The sequence below is a fragment of the Ascaphus truei genome, chromosome 21 (assembly GCF_040206685.1).
Source record: "Ascaphus truei isolate aAscTru1 chromosome 21, aAscTru1.hap1, whole genome shotgun sequence".
Taxonomy (NCBI): Eukaryota; Metazoa; Chordata; class Amphibia; order Anura; family Ascaphidae; genus Ascaphus; species Ascaphus truei.
In genome coordinates this window covers 16656315-16670481 of record NC_134503.1, presented here as the reverse complement: position 1 = coordinate 16670481, position 14167 = coordinate 16656315, and the positions used below count along the sequence as shown (strand labels likewise).

The window sequence follows — 14167 nt, the reverse complement described above, 5'->3', positions numbered from 1 at the left end:
TTCTAAGGAAAAACAAAAAGAAAAGTTTTAATGTACAGTTATGGTCAGCCCCCTAAAGAAGTACCCAGCCAGTCCCACCAAAATAATACGGCAACTCACCATAGAATTTCCCATTCAGCTGGCGCCGGCGCTGGTCCAGCGTTCTTGATCATCCACGTCGATAGTTTGCAGCGGGACTAGTCCACCTGTAGTCAGCTGGTGAGGCTGGAAATTGCTTAGGTACATGCAAGCTTCATCAAAACTGCACACACAATCCGACTCAGGCTCAGGGTTGTCACTGACAGTGGGACCGTCATTGGAAGCCGGTGCTGGTGCATTGCTTGGCAGCGACTGTCGCTTCTTAGTTGGTTTTAACACGACCCTTCGCCTTTTGCCGCCTCCATGATCATAGATACGGGAAAAATCCGGTGATACACACCAATACCCTCCAACAAATTGAGGCTCAATATGGTGAAAACAGGGATCACTACATAACCTTTTCCTTACTGCACGCTTCCTCGTATGAGGAGTTGGCGAAAATTTGTAAAAGTCATAGTTTTCGATTAAAATACTGATAAATTTGAGCAACTGTTGCCATCTTATCATCTGTTGCATTAATCGCGGCACATATCAAATACGCGTAACTTCTGTCGGGTTTTTGGAAAGCGGGCTGCACTTGAACACTCATGGCGGGTGGGTCTCTGGAGAATACTGAAACTGGTCTTTGTCTTTCTTTAATATGTATGAAAAGCCTAAATTGATACATTTTTGCAACCTCTTCCTTCAGTCTCAAGGCCAAGGCCAAGTTACAATCGCACACTGTGGTACAGTATCTTTTTTAAACGAAACACCTGCAAGCCGACACATTACTGATTCGGTGTATTACAATTCATGAATATCTGTCAACTGGCGGACACGCGAAGCATTGCAGCCTATTAAAATCCGAACCATTATCAATAAACGCATCAGCCGGACATGACCCGTGGCTGGGAACGCAAAATGAACGCGGCATGCGCCAGGTGAACAGCGTGGCATTCCAGGAACAAGCCAGGTAAAAGCCGGTGATTTGTTAGAATAAAAGCTGCCGCAGCAGTATATGTACTATCTATACACTTGTATGTTGTTATCTTTCTCTCCCCTTCTACACACCACTATGCTAGTATAGATGGAACTGCAGTCTCATTAATTAACCTGCAGCTGCATATAGGAGTTGCCGTCCTTAATCAATTTATTATTGACCTATCATAGTCAAGCTGGTGGTATATAGAGCTGTTTGAGATAGTTCACCACTCACTCTTTGACAAAGTCCCTTGCGGGATGAAACGTGTCAGGTTCTTAACTTCATGATGTTTGTTCCCTTTTTTTCAATAAATTAGTCGTTTTTTGTTAGAGCTGCGTGTGGTTTCCTACTTAGCTCAGTGCACCGCTTCTTCGTTTGGCTGTTCTGGTTACCATTGCTGGTTGCACGTGGATCCCAGGACACACATCACTGCAGGCATTCACTCAACGGTGGTTCACCTTTATCTCTTTGGTTACACCGGATCAAGCAGCGTGGCCGCAGGTATTTTCATTGGCAGAGTGGATGGTGGGTGACTTAGCGTTAGCCTGGCTGTTCTCTGGATGGTCGGCGACTCTTAGTGTCACCTCACCTTACCTCTCTCCCTAGCCTGCTCCACTGGGTCCGCTTAATACGCTTGTTTAGAGTGATAGTTATATGCTGCAGACATGTGCCATTATGTTCTAAGAATAAGACATTCTACGCTTGTTGGCCCTTGAGCACTGGCAGCAGAATTCTTCTGTGTTTCCTTTCTAACAAAATACTAGACCACCCAACAGGGAGATGTCCTCACCAGAATCAGGGAAATCCGTGTGATGGAACTCCTATCGGCTCGATTAAAACAACAACTAGACAGATTCAACAAAACCTGGGAAACTTGGCCATACGATTAAACCCCTATAGATTACTCAAACTCTGTTTTAGAGCTCAGTGGACGTCGGGCCCTGGGCGGTCCTCTTATGCCGTTCTGTACACCCCCCTTTCCTTCCTCCCCCCATCTCTCCTCCCCCTTTTTACCCCCCCATCCCTCTCTCGCTCCCCTCTTCCTTTTTCTTTTTTAACTATCCTCCCTCCACTTGAAAAGGAGAGACGGGTGCACATCCATAGACACCCCCCTCCGGATGGAGAGGAGGACTCGATACTCTTGGATCCTAACAGGTTGTGCGGAAGCTCTACTATTGTCAATTTGTTCAAAAAACATCCAATTACTTCTGTACTAACTTGTTGTGATATGATATGCTGTACCCTAACCTCTGAAAAACCCAATAAAAAATTTGAAGAAAAAAAAAAGTTGGTTAAAAATAAATCTTTATTCGTCCATAAAAAACGGAACATGAGGGTCGCCCTGTGTAAAAAAATAAATGATGTGTGCTCTTAGTGTATCAACGTAAATGCTGCCATGTTTTATGAATTATTGCTGGTGCAAGATTACATTTAAAATAACAGAAAAACTGAATTTTACCATAACATTTACAAACCATCACCACAATAACACTGTAATTGTAAGTGCGAAAGTATATTGCAATATATATTTCATGTGTATTGGAGATAAATGTTGAAACACTGCTTTGATTAATACTGCCGTTTCCGAGCAATATTGTTCTGTACCGATCAAAAAAAACCGTTCTCACGGTTTCATTTAAAAGGTCCCCTTTTAGGGTCAACTTGATCAAATGCTATTTCATTCCCAAACAAAACAAAAGGTAAGACGTATATTATAGAAATATATACAAGTCTCCCCTATACAGCCCTGACAAATACTTTGCTTATACAGAGAACTGCTTCTCACATTCCACACATACCACCTTGATAGAAAACAATCTGATGATTACTACAGTGGTTTGTTCCTGTATTATCCTGGGTTACCACAGGAATCCACCCTGTTGTAGCAGCTATGTGTTTGCACAGACATTTCTCTGAAGCATGAAAAGAAAAACCAGAAAACCGAAATGACTACATATATCTTTATAATATAAAATACAGGTTACCACAAAAATTTGGTATCACAATGAGAATCATAAGACACTACATTCAAAACGATCCAATCGATCGAAGGACGCCCGTGACACCCACCAAGAATAGGGTACCAACACCCATAAACTAAAAGAGAACCCCCCAGTTGGTATAGAGAAAAGGGGAGCACTAGGTAGCCTAGTTGGTATGTTACAGACCTAGTAACTCCAGGGGATCTCCTAGTAGCGTCCTCGTGGTGTCCTGGGGCAGCAGCACGGAAGTCCGACATTACGTATCAAATGACACTTCTTCAGGGCTCCTATTTTTGTGTCTGTATGTGCTGAGTATGCCCCGCTGATCACGGGAGATTAGGAGCTGCTGGGGATACTGGATTAGCCGAGGCAGAGCAACTGGAGGGACAGCGCGCACAAACACCCCCTTCCATTTCTCTGAAGCAGTAAATCTCATTCTGCATTATAGTGCAACACACAAACCTATTACACACACACTAACACATTCCCACACATTCCCACCCACATGTCTCTGTATTAGGTGGCTTGCTGGGCTATCAGCTAAGGGCTAGTGCGGGGGTGCTCAATTCCAGTCCTCGGCACAGGTGGCTCGATCAGTTGCTCAGCTATTTGGATGGATCCACCTGTGCTGAAGCCGGGATATCCTTAAAACCGTGGACCATGCTAGCTAACGGGCATTCTTGACTGGGCTACTCTTGTTTCTCAGTTGTTGCCTTAGGCTATTGCCCCGGTGTCGGCGCTGCACACGCACCTGCCAGGCTGGCGGCGCGTGCAGCTGTGATCCCCGGTCTGCGGTGAGCTGCGGGGGGAGGGGGCGCGGCCATGACGTCACCCGGCTGGTTCGCCTTCATTGGCTGAACCGCCGGGGGGCGTGGCCACCGCGCTCGTCGCCAGTACTGAAGACAATTTGACTGTCTTCAGGAAAAACTGGGCGTGCAATGCGCAAGTGCTTTTTTCCCCCTCTGAGTACTGTTTGCACCTCAAAAAATGATTGAGATAATTGCTCATGGGCAAAAACAGGGTCATTGTATTGTATCATCCATCACTAAAGTGGCTCAAAAAGACGTGGAGAAAAAAAGGAAAAGAACAGCGCTAACTAGTGAATTAGAAAAAAAGCTGTGAAAACCCAAATCATCACAAAGTAAAATTAGTGATAGGCGGCTGCCAAAGTTGTAAGACTGGCTACCTGTGTCAGATATAGCGATGTGCAAAAATAGAAGAAGAGAAATAGAAATAAATTCGGCGCCTGATAATAAAGTCTCGGTATGGTGTAACTTGTGCAGTGAAATGTGATATATATACGACCGTTTAAAGACAAATGTCCTGGCCACTCCATACGGAAGTAAATGCAGATGTGTTCTCAGCACATGAATCAAGAGAAAATAACAAAACATAGCATGGTACTGTGGGACGGGGCTATAATCATAGTCTTGTGACCACATCATCTCTCACAGTGTTAACTACAAAAGTGTTCCTGGTTTCAGACCTCCTGTATGATAAAAGCCTTGTTTCTCTAGTGGTTCATGTGGGGTTATCTACTGTATGCAATTCTTCAATATATGTATTATACTGCGCACTGCACACTTTATCTTTCCCCTTTTTCTTTTAGGCTGGAGGATGCTGAAGTTGCTGACAAGGTGTTAATTGAAGTGTCGAAGACCATTAAACGTTACCGTGTGGATTTTAGAGGTGCTAGAATCATCACTGGAGCAGAAGAGGGCTCCTATGGTTGGATAACCATAAACTACCTTATGGAGTCCTTCATGAAAGTATGTAGTGACTATTATGATAAAGCAGGGGTGTCTTTAATAATTATTATGGCTAAAATAATGTATTATATTTTTGGATGCTATACATTATTAACTCGGTGAGCACACAGCTGAGTTCCTCATGGATGTAGCTATGGATGAGATGTAGTAACCTCATCTTCTTCCGTTGTACTGTATATCTTTTGTTATTTGTTAACTTTCCAGGTTGCAGAGACATGTGTGGGACAAACCTACAGTATACCCTTCTCTTAGCATGACATGAGGATCATTCCTCAAAATTACATCTCACCCCTTTGATAAGCAGTTGAGGACATACTATATTGTACATCTGTCTCAATTTCCCATATATTGTATTGTATGTCTTTATTTATCTAGCGCCTTAATGTACGTAGCGCTTCACAGTAGTAATACAGGGGGGTAATCAAATAAATAACAGATAATATAAATAACAGGTCATGGGAATAAGTGTTTCAGACATAAAAGTAACAATAAGGAAGAGGAGTCCCTGCTCAGAAGAGCTTACAATCTAATTTGTAGTTAGGGACAACGTACAGAGACAGTAGGAGGGAATTCTGGTAAGTGCATCTGCAGGGGGCAAAGCTTTATGTATCATGTGTCTAGTATTATTGACAGTGCTATTCATATGCTTCTTTAAGCAAGTGGGTCTTAAGGTGGATAGAGAGGGTGCGAGAAATTAGGGCTGAGATGTAAGGAGGGGCAAAAGAGTGTAAAGCTTTAAAAGTGAGGAGGAGAATTGAGTGTGAGATGCAGGATTTGATCGGAAGCCAGGAGAGGGATTTCAGGAGGGGAGACGCGGAGACAGATTTAGGAAAGAGTAGAGCGATTCTGGCAGCCGCGTTTAGGATAGATTGAAAGGGAGACAGGTGAGAGGCAGGAAGGCCGGACAGCAGGAGGTTACAGTAATCAAGACGGGAGAGAATGAGGGCCCGAGTCAGAGTTTTTGCAGTCGAGCAACAGAGGAACGGGCGTATCTTTGTGATATTACGGAGGAAAAAGCGACAGGCTTTAGAAACGTTTTGAATGTGAGAGGAGAATGTGAGAGAGGAGTCAAGTGTGACCCCTAAGCAGCGTTCTTGGGCTACCGGGTGAATGATCGTACTTCCAACAGTAATGTGGAAGGAGGTAGTAGGGCCAGGTTTGGGAGGAAGTATAAGGATCTCTGTTTTTGCCATGTTGAGTTTAAGTTGGCGGAGGGCCATCCAGGATGATATAGCAGAGATACATTCAGAAACATTGGTCTGTACAGCAGGTGTAAGGTCGGGGGTTGGAATGTAAATTTGTGTGTTGTCAGCATAGAGGTGATATTTAAACCCAAGAGATGTTATTAGGTCACCTAGGAGAGTGTATACAGAGAAAAGAGAAGAGGTCCCAGGACAGAGTCCTGAGACAGATATCAGAGTTTTTTGTTACTTAAGGGAGTGCCGCATACACACGGAGACAATTTCAGCCATTACCTGCCATTTTTCCATTGCAGTATTCTTTTAGTGGTCAGTGGATACGGCCAATCTACAACAAAATATATGGCGCCTTGGACCTCGGAGGAGATTTCACTCAGATCAGCTTCATCCCTAAGGGGACTATTGAGGACCCCAAAGAATCGGCCACTTTCAACCTATACGGGTTCCCGTACACCATCTACACGCACAGTTTCCTGTGTTACGGGCAGGACCAGGTGCTGAAACAGATGCTGGTCAAGGCAATTGCGGTAAGCAAGTGTGTTATCCCATTGAATCAAGCCAAGGAGTAATCGGAAGGGGAAGTTGGAGAGACGTTGGCCTGTAACAAAATTATTAGCGTGCGATTCACTCCTGTCCGTTCTGAAAAATATTTATATTTTATCCAGCGGGAGAGAAAAGTTGCCGCCTTGGGCGGTGTTTGTTCAGCTATTAAAGTTTCGAAAACCTAAAGCAAAAACACAGCAATATTACTGTTAGTGTTACCCCATACAAGTTCCGATGAAGAATCCTGAGCAGTGGAAAGACCATCTTCACCCATCCTTATCACATTTACACGACCATAAGAATAGCCGTTAGCAAAAGGTAGGATTTCAGAAATCAGGATAATAACACGTGATCGGTGTTGAAAGTTGAAGCTTCCTATACAATGCACATGGCTGTCGCAGCAATACAATACTGCAGGAGTATTGATTGGCATTGTAGACAGATGCAAGTTATTTGATGATACCCTGTCTCAGACAGGTCTGCATCGCTGCCTTTCCCCATTATCTCTTAGCATACAGAGCTTCCACTGCAGCCACGTTTGGCTTCTTGTCTATTTTAACATGGACTCCAATAAGCACATGCCTGCCGCATTACACAGCTTTTCAGCACAGCCTGGGTTAAAGAAGCGCAGAGCCGGTAATCCTACTTTTTCATGTGCATGTGAGCTATAACACCCTGTGAGTGCTCATTTGCATGTCATTACCCAGAATCCCTGGCTGCAGTGGAAGCATTGCATGCTAAGTAATAGTGGGGAAGGGCAGGGTTGTGAAACTGTCTTGACACGTGCGAGTGTGCCCACAATGAGGTATTTTTATTTGCTGTACACTGTACGGGGGAGGGTTTTTGTAGTTTTTTTGCTCACCATAACTTCTTTTGTGTCTGGTTGGTTGATGATCCCCATAGGCCACCATACTCAGTCAATAGTTACCAATAAACGTCAGTGTAGCTACCGTGCTGTAAATGTGTTTTACACGAAGGCAACATTAATAAAAAAATGAATGTACTTTAACTTGAGCTTATTGTCTTAATATATCTGTTCATTCTTTGTCCTGTGTTTACTTTGCTTTCTTGTATCCGATGTGCTATCGTTACATATTTATATCCATTACACATATAAACTTTCATTAAAAATAAATGTCTTTATTATGCTTAACACATCCCAGCATAAAAAGCCCATTTTCATTAAGACATGCCACTCCATAAAACACCTTTCACCATCGTTAAATATGGCCCTTTAACACCAGTGACGGATTTCCCATCAGGGGAGTAGGCTATAGCGGCGATTTTTGGGGGGCGGCAATTTTGGGGGGGAGAAAAGTTGTGTGAGAGAGCCTTATCGTTTCCCGGAGCAAACCCCCTCCTGTAACGTCGCTTCCTCATGGCGACCCGACGTCAAATGATGCAGTGATGTCACATGGTGCCGCCACGTCACGTGGCAACGCCGCATTGTCACTGCAACGCCACGTGGCGAAGCGTTGCCATGACAACGCAGCATCCCATGACGTCGCGGCAACGTGTTTTCATGACGTCGCAACGTCACATGCTGCTGCTATGTCATGAGGGTCACTGCGCTAGGGCGGAGGGCGGCACAAACGTAAGTCCGTCGCTGCTTACAGCCTGTTCAAGTGAATGGGCTGTCAGGTGTCTTCCAGCAGAGAAAGTGTCTTAAGACGTAACACTTCTTAATAAATATGGCCTATCATTTCTTGCATGATATTTTATGCAACATAGAAAAATTACAGTTCCTTTGACCAGTGTTTAATTTAATAAAAAGTTACGGCATGGTACGCAGTATACTGTGAAGCTGTCTTCTCTTGCTCACTCCATTGTGGAGCTGAAATCTTCTCGAGTGAGGAGAAACTGGGTTTCAAGCATATGGAATAGGGCAGGGACGGCCAACTCCAGTACTCAAGGACCACCAACAGGTCAGGGTTTCAGGATATCCCTGCTTCAGCACAAGTGGCTCAATCAGTGGCTCGGTCAAAGACTGAGCCACCTGTGTTGAAGCAGGGACTAATTGGCCCACCTGTGCTGAAGCAGGGGCTGATTGACCTACCTGTGCTGAATCAGGGACTGATTGAGCCACCTGTGCTGAAGCAGGGATATCCTGAAATCCTGACCTGTTGGTGGCCCTTGAGGACTGGAGTTGGCCACTCCTGGAATTGGGGCTACCAGTGTTGTTAAGCAGGAGGTTCTGACTGATAAGCCCACCTTCCGGGATTTAACTTTTCACCATCCTAAAGGATTATAAACTGGTAGAATACATTATAATATTTCTTCTGTGCACGGTACGGCTATTTGTCATGGACAATAAATGCATACTGAGCATGTTTAACAAAAGACTATATGTGTAAGGAATATACAGAAATATGTGATGGTAACCCAACTCATGCCTTGTTCCAAGGACAGAAAGGTCTATGAAGGAATAATTATTGTATTGGGCTGCCTTATTGCTACATATTTCGCAGATTTGTATCTCCACAGAACATCATGCTTTGGGAGATTACCGTGGTATCATGTTCTTCTTCTTCTTCACAGGGACAAGATTTGGAAAAACCCATAACCGTTCCATGTTATCCCAAAAAATATACAGAGACCATTCCACTGCGGTCCCTGTATCAAAGCCCCTGTATTACCAGTGCAGCAACACCCACCCTTGTGAAACAAGTCACCCTGGAAGGAACCGGCGATGCCGCCCAGTGCCGGGCACTCGTCAAAGGCATCTTAAATTTCGCCGGCTGTCCGACGCCGGGCTCCTGTTCATTTGACGGGGTTTACCAGCCGCCTGTCGTTGGGCATTTTCTTGTAAGACAGTTTTGGAATAAAGTTGAGCCTAGAGATTTTTTTATTCTTTTAATTTAATTATGAGAGCGTTGTTACGGTGGTTATAATGTAGACCAGGGGTGCGCAAAATGGGGTGCGTGCCACCCTTTATTTCTAGGGTGGGTGGGGACACGGCGGTTACAGAGGCCCCGCGTTCTTCCCCACGGCATTCAATTTAAATGCTGGGAGAGGCGTGAGGCCTCGGTAACTCCCTTATCTGCTCTCTGCCGGCTCTTTGGCGACGTGTCGCCATGGCAATGTGGCGTCAAATGAGGCGGCGGGCTCATGTGACCTTACATGACTCGCGACGTCATTTGGCACGGAGTCCATGGAGTGGGGGATAGGGTGGAGGGGGCACTAACGCTGCGGCTGCCGGGCAGGTGGGCACAGCTCAGGAAGTTTGCGCGCCCTAGTGTAGACTTTGGAGACACAAAGTTATGGATTCATTTAAAGCCTCCATCTCCATCATACCAGATCACCTTCATGTAGTCACTGCCTCCCTACGACCCCTATTCAATATGTTGTGAAGCTGTCTTGCTGTGGAACATTTAGGGCCCTTTTCTAGTAGCCTTCAGAAAGCGTCTCGCTGGGCCTGTTACGCCGCCAGTTTTATCATTGTATTCAGAAAGACTCTGAAGACCTGCGATAGCTAAATGACCAAAACTAGCGAGGAGCAGCGATGTGACATTCGCCTCTCTCAAAAGGTCTCGCCCGTGGATCTGCAGCGATATGGGCGGGCCAACTGCATAGAGAGAGCCGCCTCCACCCTGCGCATATCTCGCCAGCGATCGCAGGGTTTTAATAACAATTTTACTATTAGTGTACGTGAGAAGGGGGTCTCCGGAGCAGAACCGCGTTGATTTCAGGTCCGGGGACCCCCTGCTTCCCGAGATACAGGCCTCGTTATGGGGTGCCGGTAGATTGAAAACTACTCCGATGAGGGCCCGAATATCGCCATTAGGTATTAATATTAACTGTCCCTATAATTTACTTCAGGTACTGAAAGTAGTATAATACGTAAGTGATGTAAATACAAATTCTTAGTACAACTCAACCCCCTTATAACGCTGTGCGTGGGGGTCCAAAGAATCACATTGCGCTATAAGCCGATCGCGGTACAAATAATGTACAATTGTATGCATTGTACAATAAAGTATTTAAGATACCAATAATCGTGTTGCAAAGTATTTATAAATACGAAAATTGTGAGCCACACTTCCATCGCGCTATAAGCGGATCCGCGTTGTAACGGATCGCGCTATAACGGGGTTTAGCTGTAGTAACCCATTGCATAAATTATTGTCCGCTCTAATTTCCACAACACAAACACTTTGCAAAGTGTCAGGGTGGCAGTGACTAATATTTTGTTCTCGTTCCCCTCGAAGGCTTTCTCTGAATATTTCTACACCTTTGATTTTCTCAATTTGACCTCTGGACAACGTTTGCCCGCAGTGACGACCGGGATTGAGACCTACTGTGCAAGAGACTGGGCCGAGGTACCGTACGTGCAGCTCCCACCTGCAGAACCAAATAAAAAAAATGAATGAAGCAAAACGGTTTATCCTGTGGCCCAACACATCCAACCGCCTTCATATTGCAATGTATAATGCTCAAGCATTTGGTTCCCAAATGCTGAAGATTGGGATTTATAAAGACGAATAATCCACACACTTCTGACACATTTAAAGATTAGTCACTTATTCTGGTTGCGCATCCGCGTTCTCTTGATAGGGTGTCACCTTCTTATCTTTGTACATGTGATTTGATGCTTTGTTTTACTCACTACAGATTACCGCAGCTTACCCCGGAGCGAAGACGAAGCGCTTGAGGGACTACTGTGGTAGCGGTAACTATATTCTCACCCTACTGCTGGATGCATACAAGTTCACGGAGGACAGCTGGGGCTCCATCAGCTTTCTGAAGAAGGTGATAACTACATTTTGCCAAGGCGTTAATGAAGATATGTCCTGCCGGCTAAATAACCATAGGTTTTTAACAAATATCCTGAGATCAGTGGAATTTCTGCTGGGTCTAAAGCAAACTATACTCACACTTTGTTTTAAACATCCAATGGGAATATGAATCTGAGGAGTTCGGTTAATATTAGGTTTACAGGATATCCTTGCTTCAGCACAGGTGGCTCAATCAGTCTTGGACTGAGCCACTGATTGAGCCGCCTGTGCTGAAGCAGGGATATCCTTAAAACCTGACCTGGTGGGGGGGGGGGGGGATCTTGGAGACTGGACTTGAGAACCCCCGGACTTAGGGGCAGTATATTTCCTGTAATCCAAAGTATGGATGGCATCTTATTTCCTGGGTATGCCTTCTCCCCATACTGACATCTCAAATGTTACGACGAAATAACGAACAGGGTGATGATAAAATGACCATGTAATGCCTATGATAATGTATAATCCATAAATAGTAGTTGGGTTCTAGCAGGGCGTCTCAATCATTATTGTGGCTTTGTAAGAGTCGTATCGCTCTTTCCTGTGCGTGCTCAATGGCTTCTACATATGCTGCAAATTACTGTATGCTTATACCCGTTGCTGTCCACTGTTGTAGGCAGAGAACACAGACATTGGCTGGACACTGGGATATATGCTCAACCTGACAAACATGATTCCATCGGAGAACTTGATCCCTGTAAAAGCTCAGCTCAAAGACGTCTGGATAGCCGCCATTTTTTTCGTTTGCCTGAGTCTAGTACTTATTCTACTCATGATGTTTGTTCATTGCCACAAACGACAAGCGATTTTTTAGCCAAAGGTTTGGTGGAAAGTGAAGGAAAATGCAACTGAAATGCATAAACACACTGTAAATCTTATGTAGGGATTGGATGAATGTATCTATATACCTGTATGAATAATCTCAAAAGCTCACGAGCAGTACTGTATCCAAAAAAAAAAAACATGCTGACAGGGATGTTATCATTTCACTGGTTCATTTTCTATGCTGAATGATATAAACAGGTACACAAAGGGATGGAGTGTTAAGTGGGCGGTGTATGTAGATTAGGGGTGTGCAAACTGGGGGGGGGGCGCAAGATTTTCCAGTGGGGTCACGGCGGTTGCAGAGGCACCACGCTCATCCCCAAGGTATTTAAATGAAATCAGAGGGACAGCGTGAGTCCTCTGCAACTTCCCTTACCTTGTCTTCGGCGACACGTCTGCCATGGCAAAGCGGCATCACATGACACTGCGGAGTCACGACTCCACAGCGTTATTAGACGCCGAAGACAATTGAAGGCGGGTGGGGGGGCAGCAGGCACGGGGGCACAGACTGAAAAGTTTGCGCACCCCTGTACTAAATGATGATGAGACAACAAAAACGTCACATTTACAGATGCATCTCAGAAAGTACACGTACAAAACCAAAGTCAAGTGTGATAGAGAAGAGGCAGCAAATCCCGAGGCAAGCCACACTATTATAGTAACATGGATGTTCTTATTTCATAACCCAGGCGTCCCAGGTCGCCAGGAATTTATTCAAGAAGTCGTTAAGTCAAGCTGTGAGCTTCTCAAGACTCATAATGTGCCACACCTAATTGATGACTACCAGGAGTTTAGAGGTAGGTCCTTTCCAGGCTGCCGTTGGGACACACCTGGCCAATGAGTTATGGTTAATCAGTTTCCCCCTTCCTGCTATTGGTCTTAAGGGGCCTTCTATGGAGAAGTGCTTCCCATGGGGAGGTGTGATTGATAGGCCCAGGACCGTGAACACCTCAGATCATAGCTCTTTGATTACCGGGCATTGCTACCATATACTGTATGAAAACGGGTACCCCTCTGATTTGCACCGCCAGAAGCATAGAGGTTTGTTTGTAGAACTTGTGTCTTCAGGCTGGGGTTAAATAGCTATAGAGAAGTTTGTAACTACAGTATTTTCCTTTATTAATGTATCTAATGCATAGTTCTGCCCACTCCTGTGTCTTCAACTGTTCACCAATATCCTCCTCCCACTGTCTAATGTGTAGACTTTCACAATCAGTGGAGGAACAGATCCTCCTAAACACTGCTTTGCTGTATAGGCCGCTCTGAATAACAGTTTGCGAGAGAGTGTCTAATCTGGGAATATCTGAGTAATTCTGTATCTGGGATCTGTTTAGCTTCTCTGTGGTTTATGAATGATCTAGCTTTGGATTCCATCATTAAATCTTGTGCTGTGGATGTCCATTCATGGTCCACCAGGATAACTTGATTCCGCTGAGGCTATTGGGAAAGTGGGGTTCCATTAAATGGGTAGCATACCTGTGAGAGTACTAGAGAGACTCCTCTCAAGACCAACCGTGTCCCAACTTTTCAGGGAGTGGGACATATAGGGTTATTCATGACTGATGGCTCTTTTAGGGAGCAATAGCAAGGCTGAGCTGTGGAAGGGCTTCATGAAGGTGCTTTCTATTTCAACCCATCTTACCACGTTGGGCAGGGCGTGCCAGACCGTCAATTGTGCTAGTTCCATACAAAGCAGAACACGATCTTCTGGAGACTTAACAAATCTTTTGTTCTACAGATCAGGAGTGCTCTAAAGAGATATAACATTTTTGGGAAGAGAGTCAACTTAAGAACATATATCCTACTTATCCATGATATCTCTATTAAGCGATTACTATAACAAGACAAATTTCCTCTGCCAAATTCAATCTGGCTCCACAGTAACTACCCTCTTAAAGGTTTGCAACCTGTGTGGGATGGAACCGGCACAACTTACTGGTGCAATATTCCTGGATTTTCCAAAGGCTTTTGACACTGTTGACCATGTTATCTTGTTAAACAAACTTCAGTGCTCTGGAATAGGGGAATAAGCTGGTTT

General features: G+C 44.8%; 1 protein-coding gene across 5 annotated transcripts in view; it reads left to right on the top strand.

Moving 5' to 3' along the window:
• The window catches only part of LOC142472237 (ectonucleoside triphosphate diphosphohydrolase 8-like), an 80774-nt gene extending 66836 nt beyond the window's left edge, over positions 1 to 13938 (top strand). For all 5 annotated transcript variants that reach the window (XM_075579156.1, XM_075579153.1, XM_075579154.1 and 2 more), the window contains 6 exons: positions 4631 to 4790; positions 6286 to 6516; positions 9071 to 9337; positions 10741 to 10851; positions 11144 to 11281; positions 11921 to 13938. In XM_075579156.1, the coding sequence (XP_075435271.1) occupies positions 4631 to 4790; positions 6286 to 6516; positions 9071 to 9337; positions 10741 to 10851; positions 11144 to 11281; positions 11921 to 12118 (1105 nt within the window). In that variant the 3' untranslated portion in view covers positions 12119 to 13938. The remainder of the gene's footprint in view (positions 1 to 4630; positions 4791 to 6285; positions 6517 to 9070; positions 9338 to 10740; positions 10852 to 11143; positions 11282 to 11920) is intronic.
• The last annotated feature ends 229 nt before the right edge of the window (positions 13939 to 14167 follow it).